The 21,649-nt window shown below is 45.3% G+C and overlaps 1 protein-coding gene across 2 annotated transcripts in view; it reads right to left on the bottom strand.

Moving 5' to 3' along the window:
- The window catches only part of C2H8orf88 (chromosome 2 C8orf88 homolog), a 56,029-nt gene extending 34,703 nt beyond the window's left edge, over positions 1-21,326 (bottom strand). For both annotated transcript variants that reach the window (XM_054016603.1, XM_054016605.1), the window contains exons 1-3: positions 21,282-21,326; positions 16,925-17,023; positions 5,718-5,794 (exon numbers count right to left, since the gene is read on the bottom strand). In XM_054016603.1, the coding sequence (XP_053872578.1) occupies positions 5,718-5,794; positions 16,925-17,009 (162 nt within the window). In that variant the 5' untranslated portion in view covers positions 17,010-17,023; positions 21,282-21,326. The remainder of the gene's footprint in view (positions 1-5,717; positions 5,795-16,924; positions 17,024-21,281) is intronic.
- Between the last annotated feature and the right edge of the window lie 323 nt (positions 21,327-21,649).

Raw genomic sequence — 21,649 nt, 5'->3', positions numbered from 1 at the left:
TTTAATGGTAAAACATAGTAGTCAAGGAAAGCCAAGCAATGGTGGGTAAATAGTATAATGGCTAACGGGGTCGGGCTGGAGACTCTTGCCTATATGCTCGGGGTCTTACTGATCGCCACATTTGGGGTCGGGAAGGAATTTTCCTCCAGGGCAGATTGGCTGAGCCTCTGGAGGTTTTTCGCCTTCCTCCGCAGCATGGGGCAGGGATCTCTAGCAGGAGGGTCTCTGCCGATTGAAGTCACTAAAAACAGGATTGGGGACTTCAACAGCAGAGTCCAGGGAAGGGGTAGGGACGGTTTCATGGCCTGCAGCATGCAGGGGGTCAGACCAGATGATCATAATGGTCCCTTCTGACCTTAAAGTCTATGAGTCTATGAGTCTATGCTCGAGGACTGCATGAGCTCAGAGAACATTTAATCACATGTGTGGTTTTTTTGCCTTCTTATCTGCGCTAGCCTCTGGGACGGAGATGATAGGGGGAGCATTGAAACATTTGCAGCTGCAGTAGGAAAAAAAAAAAAGGAGAGTAGTATTTAAAAAGACATTTTAGAGAACAATGGGTAGACTCTGACAGTGAACCAAGCTATTAACATTACATAGCACATGTGCTTTCTTTACAAGGTCGCATTTTGCCTCTTATATTGAGGGCCTGCCAGTTTGGTGTGAGAGATCATACACGCAGAGCCTGGCAACAGAATTCGGCTTGCAGGCAGCCATGGTAAGCCAGTGTCTTTTGGCTTCTTTAACCTTCATAACATGTGGGGATGGTTTCAAACAGCAGCGCCCTCATTTCCCATACCAAGCACCCGTTGGGTTGGCTGTTTAAAATGGGATGGTCATTTAAAAGGAGGGGTTAACATGCAGCACAAACCCAACTAACCCACACACACACACACACACACACACACAATTCTCTGGGATGAGCGCTTCACCCCTCCCCACACCGCGTGGCTAACAGCGGGGATGATTTCTTTTCAGCCACAGGCAAACAGCCCAGCAGGAACGGCCACCTCTGAATGTCCCCTTAATAAAATTCCTTTTTCAACCAGGTGACCATGAATGATATCACTCTCCTAAGGATAACACAGAGATAAAGAACGGCTCTTGCTTGAATGCCAGCAAACACCGGAACCATACACTGCCATGCTTTCTTATGCAATGATTCTAGACAACGTGCTACTGGCCTGGAATGGTAAAGGGTCCTACCATGGAGGACGCAATAAGGCTGCCCTCCCCAGAAACCTTTTGCAAAGGCTTTGGGAGTACCTCCAGGAGAGTTTCATTGAGATGTCCCTGGAGGATTTCTGCTTCATCCCCAGACACGTTAACAGACTTTTCCAGTAGCTGTACTGGCCATGAATGCATCCCAAGTTGTCAGGCCAAATTAATCATTAAACATGCTTGTTTTTAAACCCCGTATTATATTTACAAAGATACACTCACCAGGGGTGCCTTCTCTGCCTTCAAGATCTGGGAGCCCGGGGTTGGGAGGGTACTGTCTCCAGGGTGATAAACAATTCCTGGCTGTCGGGGAGAACGGTTTCTCTGCTTGCCTGCTGTGCGCTATCTTCCTTGTCCCCAAAATCCTCATCCCTGTTGCATGAGACTCCCTTGCAGGAGTCCACGTATAGGAGTGAGATAGTTGTAGAGGCACCCCATAGAATTGCATGCAACTCATCATAGAAGCGGCATGTCTGGGGGTCTGACCCAGAGCAGCCATTTGCCTCTTTGGTAGGCTTGCCTGAGCTCCTTAAGTTTCATGCAGCACTGCTGCAGGTCCCTGTTATAGCCTCTGGAGATTTTCTCTGGAGATCTCATGCCCTTGGAGATTTTTTTCAAATATTTTGGCATTTTGTCTTTTGGAACGGAGTTCTGATAGCACGGATTTGTCTCCCCATACAGCGATCAGATCCAGTACCGCCCGTTCGGTCCATGCTGGAGCTCTCTTGCAATTCTGGGACTCCACGGTCACCTCTGCTGATGAGATCTGCATGGTCACCTGTGCTGATCAGCTTGCTACGCTGGCCAAACAGGAAATGAAATTCAAAAGTTCGCAGGGCTTTTCCTGTCTACCTGGCCAGTGCATCTGAGTTGAGAGTGCTGTCCAGAGCGGTCACAATGGACCACTCTGGATAGCTCCCGGAGGCCAATACCGTCAAATTGCGTCCACACTACCCCAAATTCAACCTGGCGATGTCGATTTCAGCACTAATCCCCTCATCGGGGAGGAGTACAGGAATTGATTTTAAGAGCCCTTTAAGTCGACAAAAATGGCTTCCTCGTGTGGACAGGTGCAGGGTTAAATCGATCTAATGCTGCTAAATTTGACCTAAACTCTTAGTGTAGACCAGGGCTAAGACAGACACAGCTACACAAATGAACCTTCTAAAACCATGCAGAAGCACTAAGGAGTTCCTAGATTTCTCTTCTAAGGCAGCAAAAGACAGCTTTAGAACTTTGAGCTCATTAAAACGTGCCTTGTTGAGGCACGTGGCACAGACTGTAGAGGGTGTAGTGTTTTCAGCCACATCTTTAGAGAAAAGATTCTTTGAAATGTGATAAGAGCATCTCTGAATTCTTGGCTGCACACACAAATGAGTTTGTTAGGACCAGAATTCTAGGACAAATCTTTTCCTTCTGTCAGTCTACCTTTTGAAGTAAGCTAGTAAATCTTCTTCCAGACAAGGAAATAGAAAAATGCAAGGCTCTTCTAATTTAGAAGCCATATTTTGGAATAAGTTTACACTGGTCACAGCAGAAGCATATGCCCGTGCGCCATATTTTATTCCACGACCACCCAAAAAAACCAAGATACTCCTCAGCATAAATATCTGTACACATCCAGAATAGCTCATGTTGCTGCTGACTAGATGTTAAACTAGCACTGCACAATTCTAGACGGTATTATACTGCTGCTGTCATTACTATAGCATGCAAGAGCACAGTAACAAATGAAACAATGTCCTTTGTAGATTAAAAATCATGTACATAGGAAAAGCCTAGAGGAATGCAACAGTGTGATTACTAAGCACTCATCTGCTGCTGCTAGTGTGGCTCAGAAAAGACTGCTTGACTACTGCCAACCACCTTTATGCACATCACCTTGTGTTATCATGACTGTGTAATGAAGCAGTGAACTATGGACCTGATATCCATATTTTTACCTCAGAGCTATACCTGAATTTTGATTTCCAAATATGTACGTTTGTTTACTTAGCCATAAAATAAAGTCTGGGTGTGACGGGGCTCCACTCACCAAACTGGTGCATCCTGCTGGCTGTCTTGGGAATTAGCGCCGCAGGTCACTATGCCTTCTCCTGATGGTGCCTAAACTGCTGTCACATCTGCTCCCAAACTCATGTCCTCCAAGGAACACAGCATCCTTTTCATGACACAGCACACAGCTGTGTCACGATCTGTGCTCCCTCCTTCCAGGGGCCCTGAAAGTCAACTGTCCAGCCACCTCCCTAGGGGCGACTGCAGTCAATTGTCCTGCCACTTCCCCAGTGGTGAGTGGGGGAGAGGAAAGAGGAGACCCGGCCCAACCACTACTCCAGGTCCCGACCCAGGGACCCTGTAGATGGCAGACATGTGCGGAGTCCCCTCCAAATCCTCAGTACATTTCCCTGGGCCACTTCCCCATGGCCCCAGTACCTTCTTAGCCCTTATCTCAGGGCCTCAGCACTCCAGACCTAGCAGTCAGCCAGGAGCTCACTCTTGCTCCCCTATTCCTGCCCAGCATTACTATGTCCAGGGTGCTAGCTTCCTTCCACTTGCCAGGCACCAGTCCTCTCTCCTTGAGCTCCACGGTATAACTGACTCTGCGCTGCCCTGCGGCTCTTTTTATATGGGCCTGCTGGGCCCTGATTCGCTGCTCCTCGCATCCCCTCTCCTATTGGCTGCTTCTAACACAGTCTCCCAAGGGCTCTAGTAACCCCTTGCATGCCAGTGTGGAGCAGATGCCCCATCACACTGGGTACAATCACACTATTTTTAACTTGAATCCAACCACGTAGAGATGAAGTACTAGGCTCTAAATTCCCTCCAAGATTTGAAGAGAGAGACTGATTTGACCAACATATCTTGCAAAAACTATACACTCAACTGCTGTGAATAAAAGTCTTGGACTGGCAAGTTCTTTGAATTACTCCTCCCCATATCTGATTTTGGATACCCATCCCTTTAAAGGAGATACACTCTCTTTTAGAGTTGAGGAGTGTAAAACCCCAAGAATCTATTTCCATGGACGATTCAGATGTAAAAAAAAGTGTCAAATTTTCAAAACTCAAGCTTATGGGTACAAGCTAGGCAACTGTGTGTCTGCAAGCCAGATGCATGCCCATCTGCTATTATAATTACCATATTTTTACAGTGAAGTGTATGTACAGAAGTGAAGGCTCTAACAGATCAACCACTATGGTAAAATTGCTCAGTTAAGACTGGATTCAACAGCAGCTGTCCAAATAAGGGTCACCTTCCACCTGTGCTATGGGGATGGATTGAAAGAGGAAGTAGTTTGTGGATCTATGCAACATTATTTCAAGTCATTTCCAGGGAAGTGCACTAGAACAAGGAGTCAGTTTGGCTTGCAAGATCTTTAGGGTGAGACTGTCTTTTCATTTTTTGTGTACAACACCTGACAAAGTGGGTCTGAAACCCTTATTGGCCTCTAGGTGCTACTGCAGTACAAATGAATAATCCACAGATGCTTGTCAACATGTTTTTTTTTGTTTGTTTTTTGGGAGGAGGGGGCGCAGAAGGCAGAAAGTAGAGATTAGATTAATCTATGGAAGGCAAAATAAGTGGTGCCCAGACACTTGAGATTCTTGAAGAAGTCACTGATTTATTACTGAAATCTTTCTGGGTCATTCAAGACACCAATGGTAGGCGCCAAGTAAGATTGGACATGATATATTCCAACAGACACAGACAGCAACAGTGAGTTTTAGAAAAAGCATAATTTAGTATTGTTAAACTGTGTTTTTACATCTATTTTAGTACTAGTTTTGTGTTATGGGGTTCACGGTGATTGCTTGAGTGGACAGTGAGTGTGAATTAGTATTGAAAAAGCAGATGCAGAGTCAGAACAAAATAGAGGTTAAGAGTACAAAGAACAAGCACATTTTGCTGATCTTTCTAAGCTGGCCCTCAGGATGAGCTGAGAACACAATTACCCAATAAATACCATAGTCTGTCCTAAACACAGGAGAGACAGCAAAAGTTCATCTAACAAACATTTAGGATGCATATTTGGAGGAAAGTTTTAATCCAAATTCTGTGAAGTTTGCTGCCTCAAATGTGTTGAACATATTTTCATATAAAAGAGAATATAAAAATTACTGCCACCACTTTGTAAGTATAACAAACATGATAAAATGAGTAGAAAAAAGTGAGTAAATGACCGGCTACCTACACACAAAGAAGCGTGCAGAGAAGCCAGATCTGCAAGTCCACATTGTCATTTATGGAGATGTACCGTCCATGTCTTAGTGCACATGTGAGGGAAGAATTTTTCTACCTCAAACTAAACATGAACATCTCCAGGACTGAACTACTTAGTGTGCAATTCTAGAACATCTCTCACTGGCAAAAGTATCTATTTCATTAATTAACAGATGGATTGATTGACAATTTATGGTAGTTTCATGACATTCATTTATAGATTTAGCCAGCCAATATCTTTCATTGGTGACTTGAGTCTTCATTTAAATACTTACCCAGCTAACTTCACTATGTAAACATACTTGAGTGCTGCATGGAAATTCAGGTTGGAAGTTGAAAGTAATTGTTGAGGCTGTTGGAACAAGAGTGAGAATAAGCAAAAACAAAGAGTCCATTCAGAATATATCTTGAGACATTTGTCAACAGGACTTTACACACCATCCGAGGACAATAATGAAGAAATGAACAGTTTACCAATTACACCTCTACCCCGATATAACATGACCCGATATAACACGAATTCGGATGTAACATGGAAAAGCAGCGCTCCGGGGGGGGGGGGGGGGGGGGGGGGGGGGGCAGGGCTGCACGCTCCGGCAGATCAAAGCAAGTTCGACCCGGTTTCACCTATAACGCAGTAAGATTTTTTGGCTCCCGAGGACAGCATTACATCGGGGTAGAGGTGTACTACTTGAATGCTTTGATTATGCTGCACCATGGGATACTGCCCATTTCTTGCAGGATCTTAAGAACATAACACTATGGATTCTAAGGTATGCTGTTATTTGTCTGCTATCCACAGTAGCACTGCTGCATTTATTTCTCAATCCCTGCAACAGCTGTAATTTCAGCAGTCCCCCCCGCCAGCCTTTACAAATGCTTAGTGATAATATTGTGTTCTCATTCTCACATCATAAATGTGAAACATTTCCCACTAAAATGCAATTAAAAAATTGCTATTTCTTTTTGCTATCTACAGTTATATCAATTTTCAAAGTGTTTGTAACAAATTGACATTTTTCAGTTACAACTGCAAAGAATGAGAAATACTGTAGTTGGACACAGTTTTTCAAGAGAGATAACAAATAATTAAACTCAACTCTATTCCACAAGAGAAGTTGGACTGTGAGAAAGAAGCAGAACAATTCTTTACAGGAAAAGAATCTTAACTATCCTTTCTCTAAGGCCTTGTCTACACTACGAGAGTAGTTCGAATTTACTTGCATCGAATTTTTGGAATCGATATTGCAAAGTCAAATGTCTGTGTCCACACTAAGGACAGTAATTCGACTTTGTGAGTCCACACTAACGGTGAAAGCGTCGACATTCGAAGCGGTGCACTGTGGTCAGCTATCCCACAGTTCCCGCAGTCCCCTCTGCCCATTGGAATTCTGGGTGTAGCCGGCAATGCCTTCTGGGTAACAAAATGTGTCGAGGGTGCTTTTGGGTAACTGTCGTCATCCGTCCATCACTCCCGCCCTCCCTCCCTGAAAGCGCCGGCGGGAAATCAGTTCGCGCACTTTTCCAGTCATTGACAGCGCGGATGCCACAGCACTGCGAGCATGGAGCACGCTGCGACCATCGCTGCAGTTGTGGCCGCTCTCAACGCCTCGCAGCTTATCATACAGCTTTCCCTGAGGCAGATGCAGAAAAGTCAGGCGAGGAGGCTACGGCACCGCGGTGATGTCCTGAAGTCTGAGAGTAGCACAGACCTCTCAGAAAGCAGGGGACCCAGCGCCGAGGACATCACGATGGCAATGGGTCATGTTGATGCCGTGGAACGGCGATTCTGGGCACGGGAAACAAGCACTGAGTGGTGGGACCGCATAGTGCTGCAGGTCTGGGATGAATCCCAGTGGCTGCGAAACTTTCGCATGCGGAAGGGAACTTTCCTGGAACTTTGAGAGTTGCTGTCCCCTGCCCTGAAGTGCAATGACACCCAGTTGCGAGCTGCACTGAGTGTACAGAAACGAGTGGCCATAGCCCTCTGGAAGCTTGCAACGCCAGACAGCTACCGGTCTGTCGCGAACCAGTTTGGGGTGGGCAAATCTACCGTGGGGGTTGTTGTGATGCAAGTAGCCAAGGCAATCGTTGATGTACTGCTGCCAAAGGTAGTGACCCTGGGAAACGTGGAGGCGATCATAGATGGCTTCGCAGCGATGGGATTCCCAAACTGCGGTGGGGCCATAGATGGAACTCACATCCCTATCCTGGCACCGGACCACCAGGCCACCCAGTACATTAACCGAAAGGGCTATTTTTCCATGGTGCTGCAAGCACTGGTGGACCACAGGGGACGTTTTACCAACATCTACGTGGGATGGCCGGGCAAGGTTCATGACGCTCGTGTTTTCAGGAACTCTGGTCTGTTTAGACGGCTGCAACAAGGTATTTACTTCCCGGACCACAAAATAACTGTTGGGGATGTGGAGATGCCTATAGTCATCCTCGGGGACCCAGCCTACCCGCTAATGCCCTGGCTCATGAAACCCTATACTGGCGCCCTGGACACTGAAAAAGAACTCTTCAACTACCGGCTGAGCAAGTGCAGAATGGTGGTGGAGTGTGCTTTTGGCCGTCTCAAGGGGAGATGGAGAAGCTTACTGACTCGCTGTGATCTCAGCGAAACCAATATCCCCATTGTTATAGCAGCTTGCTGTGTGCTCCACAATCTCTGTGAGAGCAAGGGGGAGACCTTTATGGCGGGGTGGGAGGTTGAGGAAAATAGCCTGGCTGCTGATTACGCACAGCCAGACAGCCGGGCGATTAGAAGAGAACAGCCGGAAGCGCTGTGCATCCGGGAGGCTTTGAAAGCAAAGTTCCTGAGTGAGCAGGGTAACCTGTGACCTTTAAGTTTGTGTACAGAGAAGCTGTACCTGCCCCCGTTTCTTTACCCAGTTAATGTTGACTATCCTACCCAGTTACATACCCCCTTCACTCCCCCTCCAACACACGTTTCGAAATAAAAATAGTTCTACTTTGTTAATGCACACCGTTTTCTTTAATACTGTTTTCGCGGGAATTTTTTAAAACTGGGACGCAGACTGTGGTGCGGAGCGGGTGTAGTGTAGTGACGCGAATGAAGCTTCTAAACTCAAGGATTGACGGGCTCCGCTGCGGTGGGATGGTTGTTTCAACGGAGCCTGTCACCCCTCCTGATCGGGACTGTGTGTATGGGGGGGCTATGTGACTTTGTGGCAGGGGGAGGACGGTTACAGATCCCCTGCTGCGTGGCTCTGTGATTCTGCATAAGGACCGCCGCTTAAGATCTGTAACTGCCCTCCCCCGCCACAAAGTCACAGAGCAACCCACCCCCCACCACATAACATGAAAACAACCTCCCAGACTAACCAGGGTAACTAGTCACTGCATCACTGCACTGTGTATGTGCCCTGCTGCTGTGCCTGCCCCCGCCTATGTACCCTGCCAAAGGCGACTGTCCTGTCCAATTACCAACCCCCTTTCCCCTCCTCCTCCAAAAGAACATCATTGAAACAGTACTTAACATGAACGTATTTTTTATTATCAACTACACATGGAACTGGGAGGTGAAACTTGGACGGGGGCTTGTGTCAGGCGGGAAGGGAAGAACTTTTCAAGTTTTGGGGAATGAGAGCCTTCTGCTACTAGAGCTCTCTGCAGGGGTGGAGTGAGAGTTAGCAGGGACTCTGCCGCCTCTCCTTCTTTGCACTTTGGGTGAGGTGGGTATGGGACTTGGTGGCGGGGGAGGGCGGTTAGAGATGGACTGCAGCGGGGCTTTGTCCTCCTGCCTCCGTTCCTGCAGAACATCCACAAGGCGCCGGAGCGTGTCTGTTTGCTCCCTCAGTAGTCCAAGCAGCGTTTGAGTCGCCTGCTGGTCTTCCTGCCGCCACCTCTCCTCCCGATCCATGTTTGCTTGCTGCATTTGGGTCAATTTCTCCTGCCACTGGGTCTGCTGTGCTGCCTGGGCTTGGGAACAGGCCATAAGTTCAGAGAACATGTCCTCCCGTGTCCTCTTCTTCCTATGGCTAATCTTCGCTAGCCTCTGGGAGTGTGATGCCAGGCTAGGTTGTGAGACAGTCGCAGATGTGGCTGTGGGAATGGGAAAAAGGGAGTGAATTCCTCAGAAAGATAAATGTAGTTGTGAACAAAGAACATAGTCTTTCTCTGTGAACAAGACCATCCACAGCACCTATCACATGCGCACTCAGCACAAGGTTGAATTCTCGGCCTTCGCATTCAGTGCCTGGGGTCTTCCACAGCACATTTGAGAAGCGGGGCAGCACAACGGAATTTCTGTTGCAGGCAGACATAGTAAGCCGTAGACTTGTGGCAGTTTAAAACTTTTATATTACCACTGGCCTCATTTCACATTTAAAGCAATGTCAGTCCCTGCTGCCAGCAATCCGGCAAGCGGGAACTCTGCCCCTGTCCCACCCCCTCGCGGCTGTCCCCAGGAACGATCCCTTTCGGCAGCCCCTCTCCCGCCTCCACCGCGTGGCTGCAAACCAGCGGTTACAGTTCTGTAAAGGAACGAGCAAGCAGTCCCAACACTAACATTCCCCTACCTAATTCAAAGCAGGTCACCATGGGCGACATCACCCTGATGAGGATCTCTGACAGCGAGAGAGAGAGAATGCTCCGGGAAAGCCTCCAAAGACCAGGGCCGTACGCCGCCCTGCTGTGCAGAGCAATGATTCCCGAGTACTTGATAGTCTCGTGGCGCGGCAACGTGTCGTACTTCGGAGGACCCAATAAGGCCGCTCTCCCCAGGAACCTCATGCAACGGCTTTCCAATTACCTCCAGGAGAGCTTCATCGAGATGTCCCGGGAGGATTACTGCTCTATCCCTGCACATATAGACCGCATTTTATTCTAGCTGCAGTAGCAGGGACTAAACAGTAGAGCGGCTTGGGCAGGACAATCACGGAAAACCGGACATTGCTAGATTTTTTTTCAAAACTTGCACTGCCCATGACTGAACCGTTAAGTGCCTAGGGCAAAGTAATCATGAACAACCCATTCTTTTAATTGTTAATATTCCTGTTCTGTTAAAAATAAATGTTTAGATGTTTACAACACTTACTGGCTGATCCTTCCCCAGATTCTGTGTCCGGGGTAACGGCTGGGGACGCTTCGTAGGGGATCTCTGTAAGGGTGATGAAGAGATCCTGGCTGTCGGGGAAATCAGTGTTGTGAGCGCTGCCGACTGCCTCGCCCTCCTCATCTCCTTCCTCATCTTCCCCGTCCGCTAACATGTCCGAGGAACCGGCCGTGGACAATATCCCATCCTCAGAGTCCACGGTCAGTGGTGGGGTAGTGGTGGCGGCCGCACCGAGGATGGAATGCAGTGCCTCGTAGAAACGGGATGTCTGGGGATGGGATCCGGAGCGTCCGTTTGCCTCTTTGGTCTTCTGGTAGCCTTGTCTCAGCTCCTTGATTTTCACGTGGCACTGCGTTGCATCCCGGCTGTATCCTCTCTCTGACATGTCTTTTGAGATCTTCTCATAGATCTTTGCATTCCGTTTCTTGGAGCGCAGCTCAGAAAGCATGGACTCATCGCCCCACACAGCAATGAGATCCAAGACTTCCCGATCAGTCCATGCTGGGGCCCTCTTTCTATTCACAGACTGCACGGCCATCACTGCTGGAGAGCTCTGCATCGTTGCCAGTGCTGCTGTGATCGCCACGATGTCCAGACAGGAAATGAGATTCAACTGGCCAGACAGGAAAAGGAATTCAAATTCAAATTTTCCCGGGGCTTTTCCTGTGTGGCTGGTCAGAGCATCCGAGCTCGTACTGCTGTCCAGAGCGTCAACAGAGTGGTGCACTGTGGGATAGCTCCCGGAGCTATTAGCGTCGATTTCCATCCACACCTAGCCTAATTCGACATGGCCATGTCGAATTTAGCGCTACTCCCCTCGTCGGGGAGGAGTACAGAAGTCGAATTAAAGAGACCTCTATGTCGAACTAAATAGCATCGCAGTGTGGACGGGTGCAGGGTTAATTCGATGTAATGGCGCTAACTTCGACATAAACGCCTAGTGTAGACCAGGCCTAAGAGTGGGGTACAGGGCCTTAAGAGGATGACAGGGCTTTGTATGAACACACATTCCCTGCGTCCCCTCCCCCCCTTAAACAGCACCATCATCAGCAGACAAGAACAGCTGATGATCCAGCCACTAGCGAGAGTAATTCCTAAGCAGTCACAATTATTTGTGGAATTTTTACAGCAACAGCTCTGGATTAATTTGTGTAGGTCTATACTTGTGACAGTGTGAAGAGTAAACCCACTGCACTCCCAGCAAACATCGGTCTAAAAAGCAGTGTAGATATAGAGGCATTGTTCAGGCGAGTAGAGTGCCCTACACACCTGAATCCTAGTGTATATACCCTACATGGCTCTCTATATACCCAAGCAGTGACCCTCACATCTACACTGCCATTTTTAGCAGTGTAGTGTCCTGCTACCTCCCCACTCCCAGAGCTTTTTCCCGCTGCCTCCCTCTTCCTGAGTCTTTCACTGTGGCCTATAGCTGCACATATACAGTACTACACGCCGCCACAAGTGTAGACAAGGTCTTTATTGTTCTACCACACTGCTTGTTGGAAATAAAAGCAAAATTTTAAATGAGAAATTCCAAATGACCATAAAGAAAAGGTTACTTACTATAATGGGCAACTGTAGAGTCACACCCTGGCAATGCAGAACTTCAGAACCCCTGAAAAGTTCATGTCACGCCATTTCCTCTCCCTATCCAACTCAATTCCTTCCACCAAATCTCGGAATCCAATGCTTTGGAGTAGAAATCCAGGGAAGGGATAATGGCAGGTGAGTAGTGTTAAGTATGCAGTGGCAAAACTCAGAGAAGGGTAACCTTCCTTAAAGTGCCCTCTGCCTATTCTCACTGTGGGAGATTAGCTAACTGTGCAAATCCCAAGATGGTGGGGTGAGGAGTTCTAATTAGACAGACTGTTGAATTGCTCTCCAAAAGCAAGCATTAGCCTCTGATGCCAGCCTAAGAGAGTAATACTGAGTTAAGAGGCAGGATAAAACTCCTATCTTAACAGATTTCCAACACGGAGAAGTTGTGAAGACAAGCCATATGCTGCTTTAGTCCTCACAGAGTGAACCTTAGTTCCATCAGGTACCGATATATTAGCTGAAGTGTAACAAGTTACAGTACATAACCTAATCCATTTAGAAAGACATTGTGTCAAAACAGAAACTCCTCTCACATTAATCCCCATGACCACAGATTGTTTAAACAGGGTTTCTCAATGGCCGGTCCCTGAAATTTCCCTGACACAGTTTAGGAAGGCAGCAAGCCAGTCCCTGGTATCAAAAAAATATGAGAAACACTGGGAGGAGATTCCTAAATGCCTTAGTCCTATCTGAATAGGACCGTAAAGCTCTTTTGACAGAGTATGGGGCACTGTGAACGTTTTTGGGAAGAAAGGCATGAGATCAACAGTCTGGTTAAAAGAACAGGAGTACTTGTGGCACCTTAGAGACTAACAAATTTATTAGAGCATAAGCTTTCGTGGACTACAGCCCACGAAAGCTTATGCTCTAATAAATTTGTTAGTCTCTAAGGTGCCACAAGTACTCCTGTTCTTTTTTGCGGATACAGACTAACACGGCTGCTACTCTGAAGTGTGGTTAAAGTGCATTTCAGATACTATTTTAGGGAGGAAATAAAACTAGTATAGGGATGTAGGAGTAGGTGCTAACTAGGACCTATTAGAGACCTGACCAGATCCAAGACCTCTAGCCTCACCTGGATCTGAAAAGCAGACCCTCAAAGCCTTTTCCATGTTACAAGTGTGTTTTTAAACTGACTTTAGTTAAACCACTGCAGATCCTTGTGCGGACAATCTTGATCAATTTAAACCTGGTTTATAATCTTACTTCTAATTTCAGCTAAATTAATATCAGACAAATTTAACGCTATTTAAGTGTGTCCACACAGGCATTTTCACTTAGGTAACTGAAGTCACACACACACACACACACACACACACACAGACAGTTTAAGCCACAGCAACTTGTGCTGAGAGACAGAATTTAGGGAGAAGGAGTTCCAAGCCTTCTTAACTAGGTTTCCAAGGAGTGTGTTTGGGGCTGCAGCGAGCTGAGGGGATGAAGTCAGTATTCCAAGCACCAGCCATTAGCTTAGCCTTCAAGTCACATCAATCACTGAGTATAGAAGAAAGGGACAAGAGACAGACTTCTTAAAATGCAGCCCCCTGGGGTTCAGTATAGAAAACATCTGATGCTGTGCTCACCTCAGTCTCGAACAGTAACCATGCGGATTAAACTACTACTGAAGAACTAAATTATAGACAGTTTAGCAAGACAGTCACCAAAACATGAGAGGTTCCTGTATCTGAAATTAGCTGCAATGAAGGAGAAACTGAGGCAGTTGGGGAATGGTTGTCTCCTAATTAACCTTGGCTATGAATGGCCAGTACTTTCCTCAAGCAGCCCCCAAACAGGCACTGCTTTGTAGAAAGTTTCAAAACTCTGTCTCATCCAGAGGTGCATCCCACAAATATATACAGAGGCCACATCCAAGAAAAATTCATCTAGTTTTGGGTTTTTATTGCAAACTGAGTTCAGGCCAAGTTCACAAAACTTTGCAAGCCTTTCAACAAGCCTGATCCAAACTATGGTTTGATGGTTTTCATCTGGATTTGTTATGTGTTTTAGGATCTCATTCAAGCTCTAAGAATATATTTTTGCACACATGCAAGGAAAGGCTAAAGTTCCCACAAGCTGTAACTGGATGACAGGGGACGGATCACTCAAACTGCCCTGGTCTGTTCATTTCCTCTGAAGCATCTGGCACCAGCCACTGTCAAAAACAGGATACTGGGCTACACTGACCACTGGATGATCAAGATGCTAAAGGAGCACTCAAGAACGATAAGGCCATTGCAGAGAAACTAAATGAATGCTTTGTATCGGTCTTGACAACTGAAGCTGTGAGGGAGATTCCCAAAACCTGAGCCATTCTTTTAAGGTGACTAATCTGAGGAACTATCCCAGATTGAGGTGTCATTAGAGGTGGTTTTGGAACAAATCGATTAATTAATAAGTCACCACGACCAGATGGTATTCACCCAAGAGTTCTGAAGGAACTCAAATGTGAAATTGCAGAACTACCAACTGTGTAACCTATCATTTAAATCAGCTTCGGTACCAAATGACTGGAGGAGAGCTAATGTGATACTAATTTTTTAAAAGGGCTACAGAGGTGATCCCAGCAACTACAGTGCAGTAAGCCTCACTTAAGTACCGGGCAAACGGGTTGAAACTATAGTAAAGAATAAAATTGTCAGACACATAAATGAACATAATTTGTTGGGGAATAGTCAACATGGTTTTTGTAAAGGGAAATCATGCCTCATCAATCTACTAAAATTATTTGAGGGGGTCAACAAGCACGTGGACAAGGGAGATCCAGTGAACATAGTGTACTTTGATTTTCAGAAAGCCTTTGACAAGGTCCCTCACCAAAGGCTCTTCAGCAAAATAAGCTGTCATGGGATAAAAGGGAAGGTTCTCTCATGGATCAGTAACTGATTGAGAGGGAGGAAACCAAGGGCAGGAATAAATGGCCAGTTTTCAGAATGGAGAGAGGTAAATAGTGGTGTCCCCCAGCAGTCTGTACTGGACCAGTTCTCTTCAACATATTCATAAACGATTTGGAAAAAGGAGTAAATAGTGACATGGCAAAATTTCCAGACGATACAAAACTATTTAACATAGTCTGCTTTAGACTGAACTATGAAGAGTTACAGAGGGATCTCACAAAACTGGATGACTAGACAACTAAATGGCAGATGAAATTCAGTGTTGATAAATGCAAAGTAATGCACATTGGAAAACAGAATCCCAGTTATACATATAAAATGATAGGGTCTAAATTAGCTGTTACCACTCAAGAAAGATCTCAGAGTCATTGTGGATAGTTCTCTGAAAACATCCACTCAATGTGAAGCAGCAGTCAAAAAAGCTAACAGAACGTTGGGAAATATTAAGAAAGGGATAGATAAGACAGAAAATACCATATTGTTTCTGTATAAATCCATGGTATGCCCACATCTTGAATACTGCGAGCAGATGTGGTCACAAAAAAGATATATTGGACTTGGAAAAGGTTCAGAAAAGGGCAACAAAAATGATTAGGGTATGGAACAGCTTCTGTATGAGGAGAGTAATAAGACTGGGACTTTTCAGCTTGGAAAAAGAGACGACTAAGGGGGTGTTGGTGTCACTAGGCATAACGCTAGGTAACTCGGGAGGGTGGAAGGCCACTAAGTGTCAATGAAGCCTTCCTGCACTAGGCCTATATGAACCAAACTTCTTCCACGTTTAAACTCTAATCAACCTCAAAAGCCAGGTGCAATTGGAATATGTAAGCAACCAGTTATCTGTGTGCAACCCCCTGCTCACACCGGTATCAAGCGGTAATCATGAGGCCTGCATGTTTCTGGCTGAAGGGAAAAAGGACAAGATAACGGTTTAAAGAAGTTACTAACAAGCTAGTCTTATAGCTGCCAAGAATGACTTAACTGCTTAAATGTAATCGCTATTTGCTTAGTAACTGTTACCAGGGAAGGGAGGAGTAGAAGGGGAGGAAGGGAGGGGAAAGGGTGAGGCTTAACTGCAAAATGTATAAAAGAAAAAAAAAAAAAAAAAAAAAAAAACTGTTCCTTTTAGGGTGCTTGATTTGAGACGTGCCTGTCTCCTAGCACCGCTTGGGGATCCCAAATAAACTTTGTTTGTTTCTCCACCCCTGGTGTGTTTATTGGCGCGAAGCACACCGGGCAACGAACCCTGCTGTTGCTGTCCTCGGGCACTCTGTGACCGCAACAGGGGGATATGATTGAGGTCTATAAAATCATAACTGGTGTGGAGAAAGTAAGTAAGGGAGGGTTATTTGCTCCTTTTCATAATACAAGAACTGGGGGGGGGTCACCAAATGAAATTAACAGGCAACAGGTTTAAAAACAAACAAAAGGAAGCATTTTTTCCCACACAGTGTATAGTCAATATGTGGAATTCCTTGCCAGAGGATGTTGTGAAGGCCAAGACTATAACAGGGTTCAAAAAAGAACTAGATAATTTCATGGAGGATAGGTCCATCAATGGCTATTAGCCAGGATGGGCAGAGATCGTGTCCCTAGCCTCTGTTTGCCAGAAGCTGGGAATGAGCGACAGGGAACGGCTCACTTGATGATTACCTGTTCTCTTCATTCCCTCTGGGGCTTCTGGCATTGGCCATCATCGGAAGACAGGATACTGGGCTAGATGGACCTTTAGTCTGACCCAGTATGGTCGTTCTTATGTTCGGCCCAGTATTGCTGTTTCTATGTTCCCCATAGCTAATTTTTAACCATGAGCCTTAAATAGACATTCAGCATAACCGCAAATTTCCCTTCAGGTAATCTGTAAATCTTTGTTAAATGAACAGATTTTAACCATGCTACTTACCATGCTGTGAAGACAGATGGCGTGCAGGTCTTGCTGGCTGAAGGGATTTACCAATCAGTTTTTTAGTCTCCATTGTCTTTAACATGTTGAAGCTCCACACTTTAAAAAAGGAACCACATATATATAAAGCATTCAGTTACAGATAAGAGTGCAACATTATAACCTGCACTTTCAATAAAATCTTCCTTGGCTTCTTGACTGTACCAAGCTGCATTGTAATGCAAAAAAAATATGAAGAACATAGTATGCAAACAGCTTGGGAAAACAGTTCCTGGATTGGAAAACAAATATCTAATCAATTGGTTTTAGAATGAGTATTCCAAAAAGTCATTCTAGTCATAAAACTTAGAATTGCCTTTTTAATTACCTAAAACAACAGCTATCTTTGGGCTTATGTATTTACTAGTAAGTGAAAATTCAAGCTACGAGTTATTTCTGAACAACTCAAATGTTTGTATGATCCAGGACTCTGCCCAAGATTTTTCCTAATGTTATGGATTCAATGAAGTGACGGGGCTAATAAAAGATGAGTTCAAAGAAGGAGTTACTGAATATTTGCTGAAGGTAGATCCCATGCCACTCTACCACTCACTGCCTATAGTCTACTTTCGTGCATGTGCCCAGTCAGCAGACTTAATTTCAAAATATGTTGCTTGTTTAGTCAAAAAGCTGAAGCACACACATAACATAGTATTTGTTAGATTAAGCTGGCAATCACTGCAGTTTTGGACGGTACATGAAACATCACGTTACAGAACAGGCAAAAAATTCTGTGTTCAATTCTCAACACAACTAGAAAGACAAACAAGTTAGACAGACTTGAAAGAGCTACAAAATGCTAGAGAGGGGGTGATTAGACTGAATTATCACAGATTAAGAGTCCTAAACATATAGTTTGGTTATTAAATAACTGGGGTTGGGAAAGATGAATTTGGAAGCACATAACATGAAGAACGTAAACAGTAAAGATGAAGAGGCTGGTTCATGGAGTATAGTTAAGAATAATGTGGATGAAATAAAGAAAAATTTAGGCTGAACATTAGAAAAAATGCTACAGTATTTCACAGCCTAATAGAACTCCAACAAGGAAAATTATAAAGCTAGCCTTTACAAGCGACTGAGACATTTAAGAAATAATACTCCATTGGTAGGGAGATAGAAAGAAAGAATATTTCATTTGATATGAAAGTGTTCAATAAGATCAGTCTATGATGCTGGATAACGGGGAACTATATTTGTTACAGAATTTGGACACAAAACCAAAAACCAACATGGAAACTTGGTGTTAGAATCAATGGTATACGCTGTTGGACAAAAACTGACCAAGAAAACTAGGACTTTGCTTTACAAAGCTACCCAAAGAGATGTGGTGTTCTATCTACCTATCTTAGTCTCCTTAACATGTCTCCTTTTTCACTGCAGTTGGTATGACTAAGAAAGGTGGTGAAGGTAGTTTTCAATCAAGATAGCTTAACACAATTGGCGAGCCCCCTTAAAAGTTATCTAAACAATCTAAATACCTTTACAGTCATGTTGTAGCTCAGGGCTTATCTACACACAAAGTTGAATCACTTTAATATCGCATCTTTAGTTAAACCAGGGCAATGGTGTATTTAGATTGTGTCTTTGTCACCATGACAGTTGAACCGGACAGCAAAGACACACAAACTCGGTGGCAAAGGGACTGGAAACTGCCAGAGCCTCAGCTAGGGGCAAGGGTTCCCAAGCTCCCACTAGTGCAGCTGAATTGGTGGATACATCAGTGGTAATTTCCAAAATTCCCTACTTTGTCTTTAGCCCAGGGAATCTCATGGCTTGATGAGAACTTTTCCTTTGAAGAAACAGAACAATAAAAGCAAACTTGGGGTGGCGTTTGCAACTGTAAAAAGAAAAAGAAAAAATAAACACACCTGTATTCCCCAAGGGACTATGCAACCCGAGGAAAGACTCTTGTCTTCTTGTAGTAGGGCAATCCCAAAGGAAAGTGATTAGGTGACTGGAACAATGAGGGAAAAAAACTAAAGCTGGATAGGGAATGGAGGAGGGATTGGAAGCAGGGAGGCTGTCCAAAAGCGTGATCCAGTGTTGCTTACAATACTAGTGTTATACCACTTCAAATGATTGTTGGAAGTTCTAAATGCCAAGGATTTGTTAATCGTCATTTTTGTACATGTTTAGTTATATACTCTGCATTACAATGGTATGACTTCATTAGTTGTGCTACATTTCTAAGATTCGAGAGTTTTAAGTCCCCAAATCTGTAACTACATTAGTGAAACTTACAGTCAAGTATAAAAGTCATTTTAAATCCCCTTCCTTCTCTTCCTCCTCCTCCACTTATCATTTATGCACAGCACATTACACAATACTAACTCTCAAGAGAAATCAGAAGGCATCTGCATTGACCTTGCATATGCCAAGACAATTATAGAGTCCAAAATTTAGGGGTTAGCAGGCAAGTCCAGGAAGAACAGATTGTCAAAGTGTTTCACATATTTTTTTAATAAATGTAAAGACTGCTTATAGATTTTGGTACCAATTTTACTACCTTGACTATTCGTCTACCAAAAACCATCAATCCAACAAAGATCCTAAAGGTTACTCTACCTACTGGAGAGATGATAGGATTAGGATACCAGGTAATGAGGAAGTGAAACCCGAGAGGATGCATTTTATTTTTATTCAGTCTGCTTAGAACTTTAGGGATGTATATTTACTTGGTATTTAAGCTAAATACTGAGAAACATTTAAGAAAAAGAGCATCTCTGCTTAAGGTTCCACATCCTTACGTTAAAGTCTGAGCAATTTCAGTCCACAATTCAGTATTCAACAAGCTTTTAAGCAAAGCCTGCAACCACTCCAGTATTTCTAAAATAAAAAATTAGGCCACAACCACCACCCCCAAAAATTGTAGCCTTTCAGGCAATTAGTAATATTACAATAGTGCCTACAGGAACAAGCCAGGTTGGACCCCATTTGCTAGGGGCTTGCAGTTATGTCGTAAGATAATATTTTGGGGGAGGGGCTAGAACAATCTTAGCTCAAGACCAGATACAAATGGTGGATAAAACAAATAGGACTGGAGGGGGATGGGCAGAAGAGGACAAGGCAGACTGGTAATACAGTACTATTTATTTTACTAGACCATGCACAATCTGTAGCTTAGGCAGATCAGTAATAATAATTTTTTTACATCAAAGGTCAAAAAAAGCCCAATCACCTTCCCCCTCTTTGCAGATACCCTTCATAGTTGTTTTTCAAATGCACGCACACTGCAGTTCATCTGAAAGGGTCACTCAACTTGATTTTTCTGAAATCAGCTATTTTACCAGTGCAACACCTCAATAATGTGACCCTGATACACTGTGTATTTTTTAAATATATTGTTTACAGAACTCTTGGGGACCAGGAGCAAGCACATCCAAAAGTGATTTTTTTCTGGTTTAGCTTAAACAGTTTATAAAATGACAAACTAAAATAGAGATCTAAACCAGAAAAAGGCAGTGTGGTTCCAGAATAAAAGTCCACAGGGGGAGTTATATTATTATAACTGCAGAGCTTTAAATTCACACCCTACTTTATACTGGTCTGACTTCCCATATAAAAAACATCTGGAACGTCAAGCTTGGACTTAGTGTGGGAACCTGTGAGAAGACTCAAGCGTATTTCTTGAGCTCTAATACCTTAACTGAAAAGGTGAAGAAAAAAAACCCTTACCCCAAATATAAAAATGTAAGTCGAGTTGAAATTAACAAAGAACTGAAGCTTCCCCACTGCTCTCCCTTCTTTTTCCTGGCTCTTGTAAAGTCTCAGTTTCATTTCACTACATCCCCAAGTCATTGAATCTTCGAGCCTACAGGAACTAAATTTCCAAATATTTTTTTAAACCTTTTTTAAAACCTGCCACCCGTCCAGGTTTTCCCGGGGCTGTCCCTTTTTAGATGCGGGTGTCCCGGGAAATATGAAAAGGTGCTCAGTATACACTGCCTGCTTGTCCAGTATCATGGGCTCTGGATCATCCCAGAGTGGTCTGGGTTTTGGTACCTCTGAGATAGCAACTCTCCCAGAGAGACCTTCTGTGTGCATGACAGACAGGAGTCAGGCCGCTCTCTTCGCCCCCTCTACAGATCACTCGCCTGTTTTGACCCAAACTTTCAGCGTAACTGGTGCAGTTAGCCCAACACAGAGCAACGCCCGCTCGCTCCGACCTGCTCCCGCTCCCCCCCCCGCGCGCTCTCCTTACCCCCTCCCATGGCCCCGCTCCCACCTGCTCCCCGTTACCCGCCCCGCCCTTCGACCCCCACTGCCCTCACACCACTGCTCGGTCCGCCTTGCGCTACTGCCGCCCGGGGCCCACCTGCCCACAGCGAGCCACCGCCACCACCACAAGCGCAGCGCTCCAGGGAAGCAACCGACAGCGGCAGCCGCCTGCTGACTTCGCACTTTGTTTGACTGCGACCCCGCATGCGGGGCGGGGTCAGGCTCCAGAAGGGGGCGGGGCCTCCCCGTTAACCGTTTAACGGCTGCGCTGCGAGAGCCAGACAATGCTCGTGGAATCCCGGAAGAGGAGGGACGTGTGCGCCAGGCACCACTCCCGCCATCAACCTCCTCATGCGCCCTTGGCCATCAACCTAGTGTCGCCCCCAGCTCTGCTACTCCCCCCCACCGCCAGCCTACTGCCCCCCCAGGCCCTGCCATCAGCCTAGTGCCCCCTCTGACCCTCCC

The sequence above is a fragment of the Malaclemys terrapin genome, chromosome 2 (genome assembly GCF_027887155.1).
Source record: "Malaclemys terrapin pileata isolate rMalTer1 chromosome 2, rMalTer1.hap1, whole genome shotgun sequence".
NCBI classification, from domain to species: Eukaryota; Metazoa; Chordata; order Testudines; family Emydidae; genus Malaclemys; species Malaclemys terrapin.
This window is presented reverse-complemented; position numbering and strand designations above follow the sequence as displayed.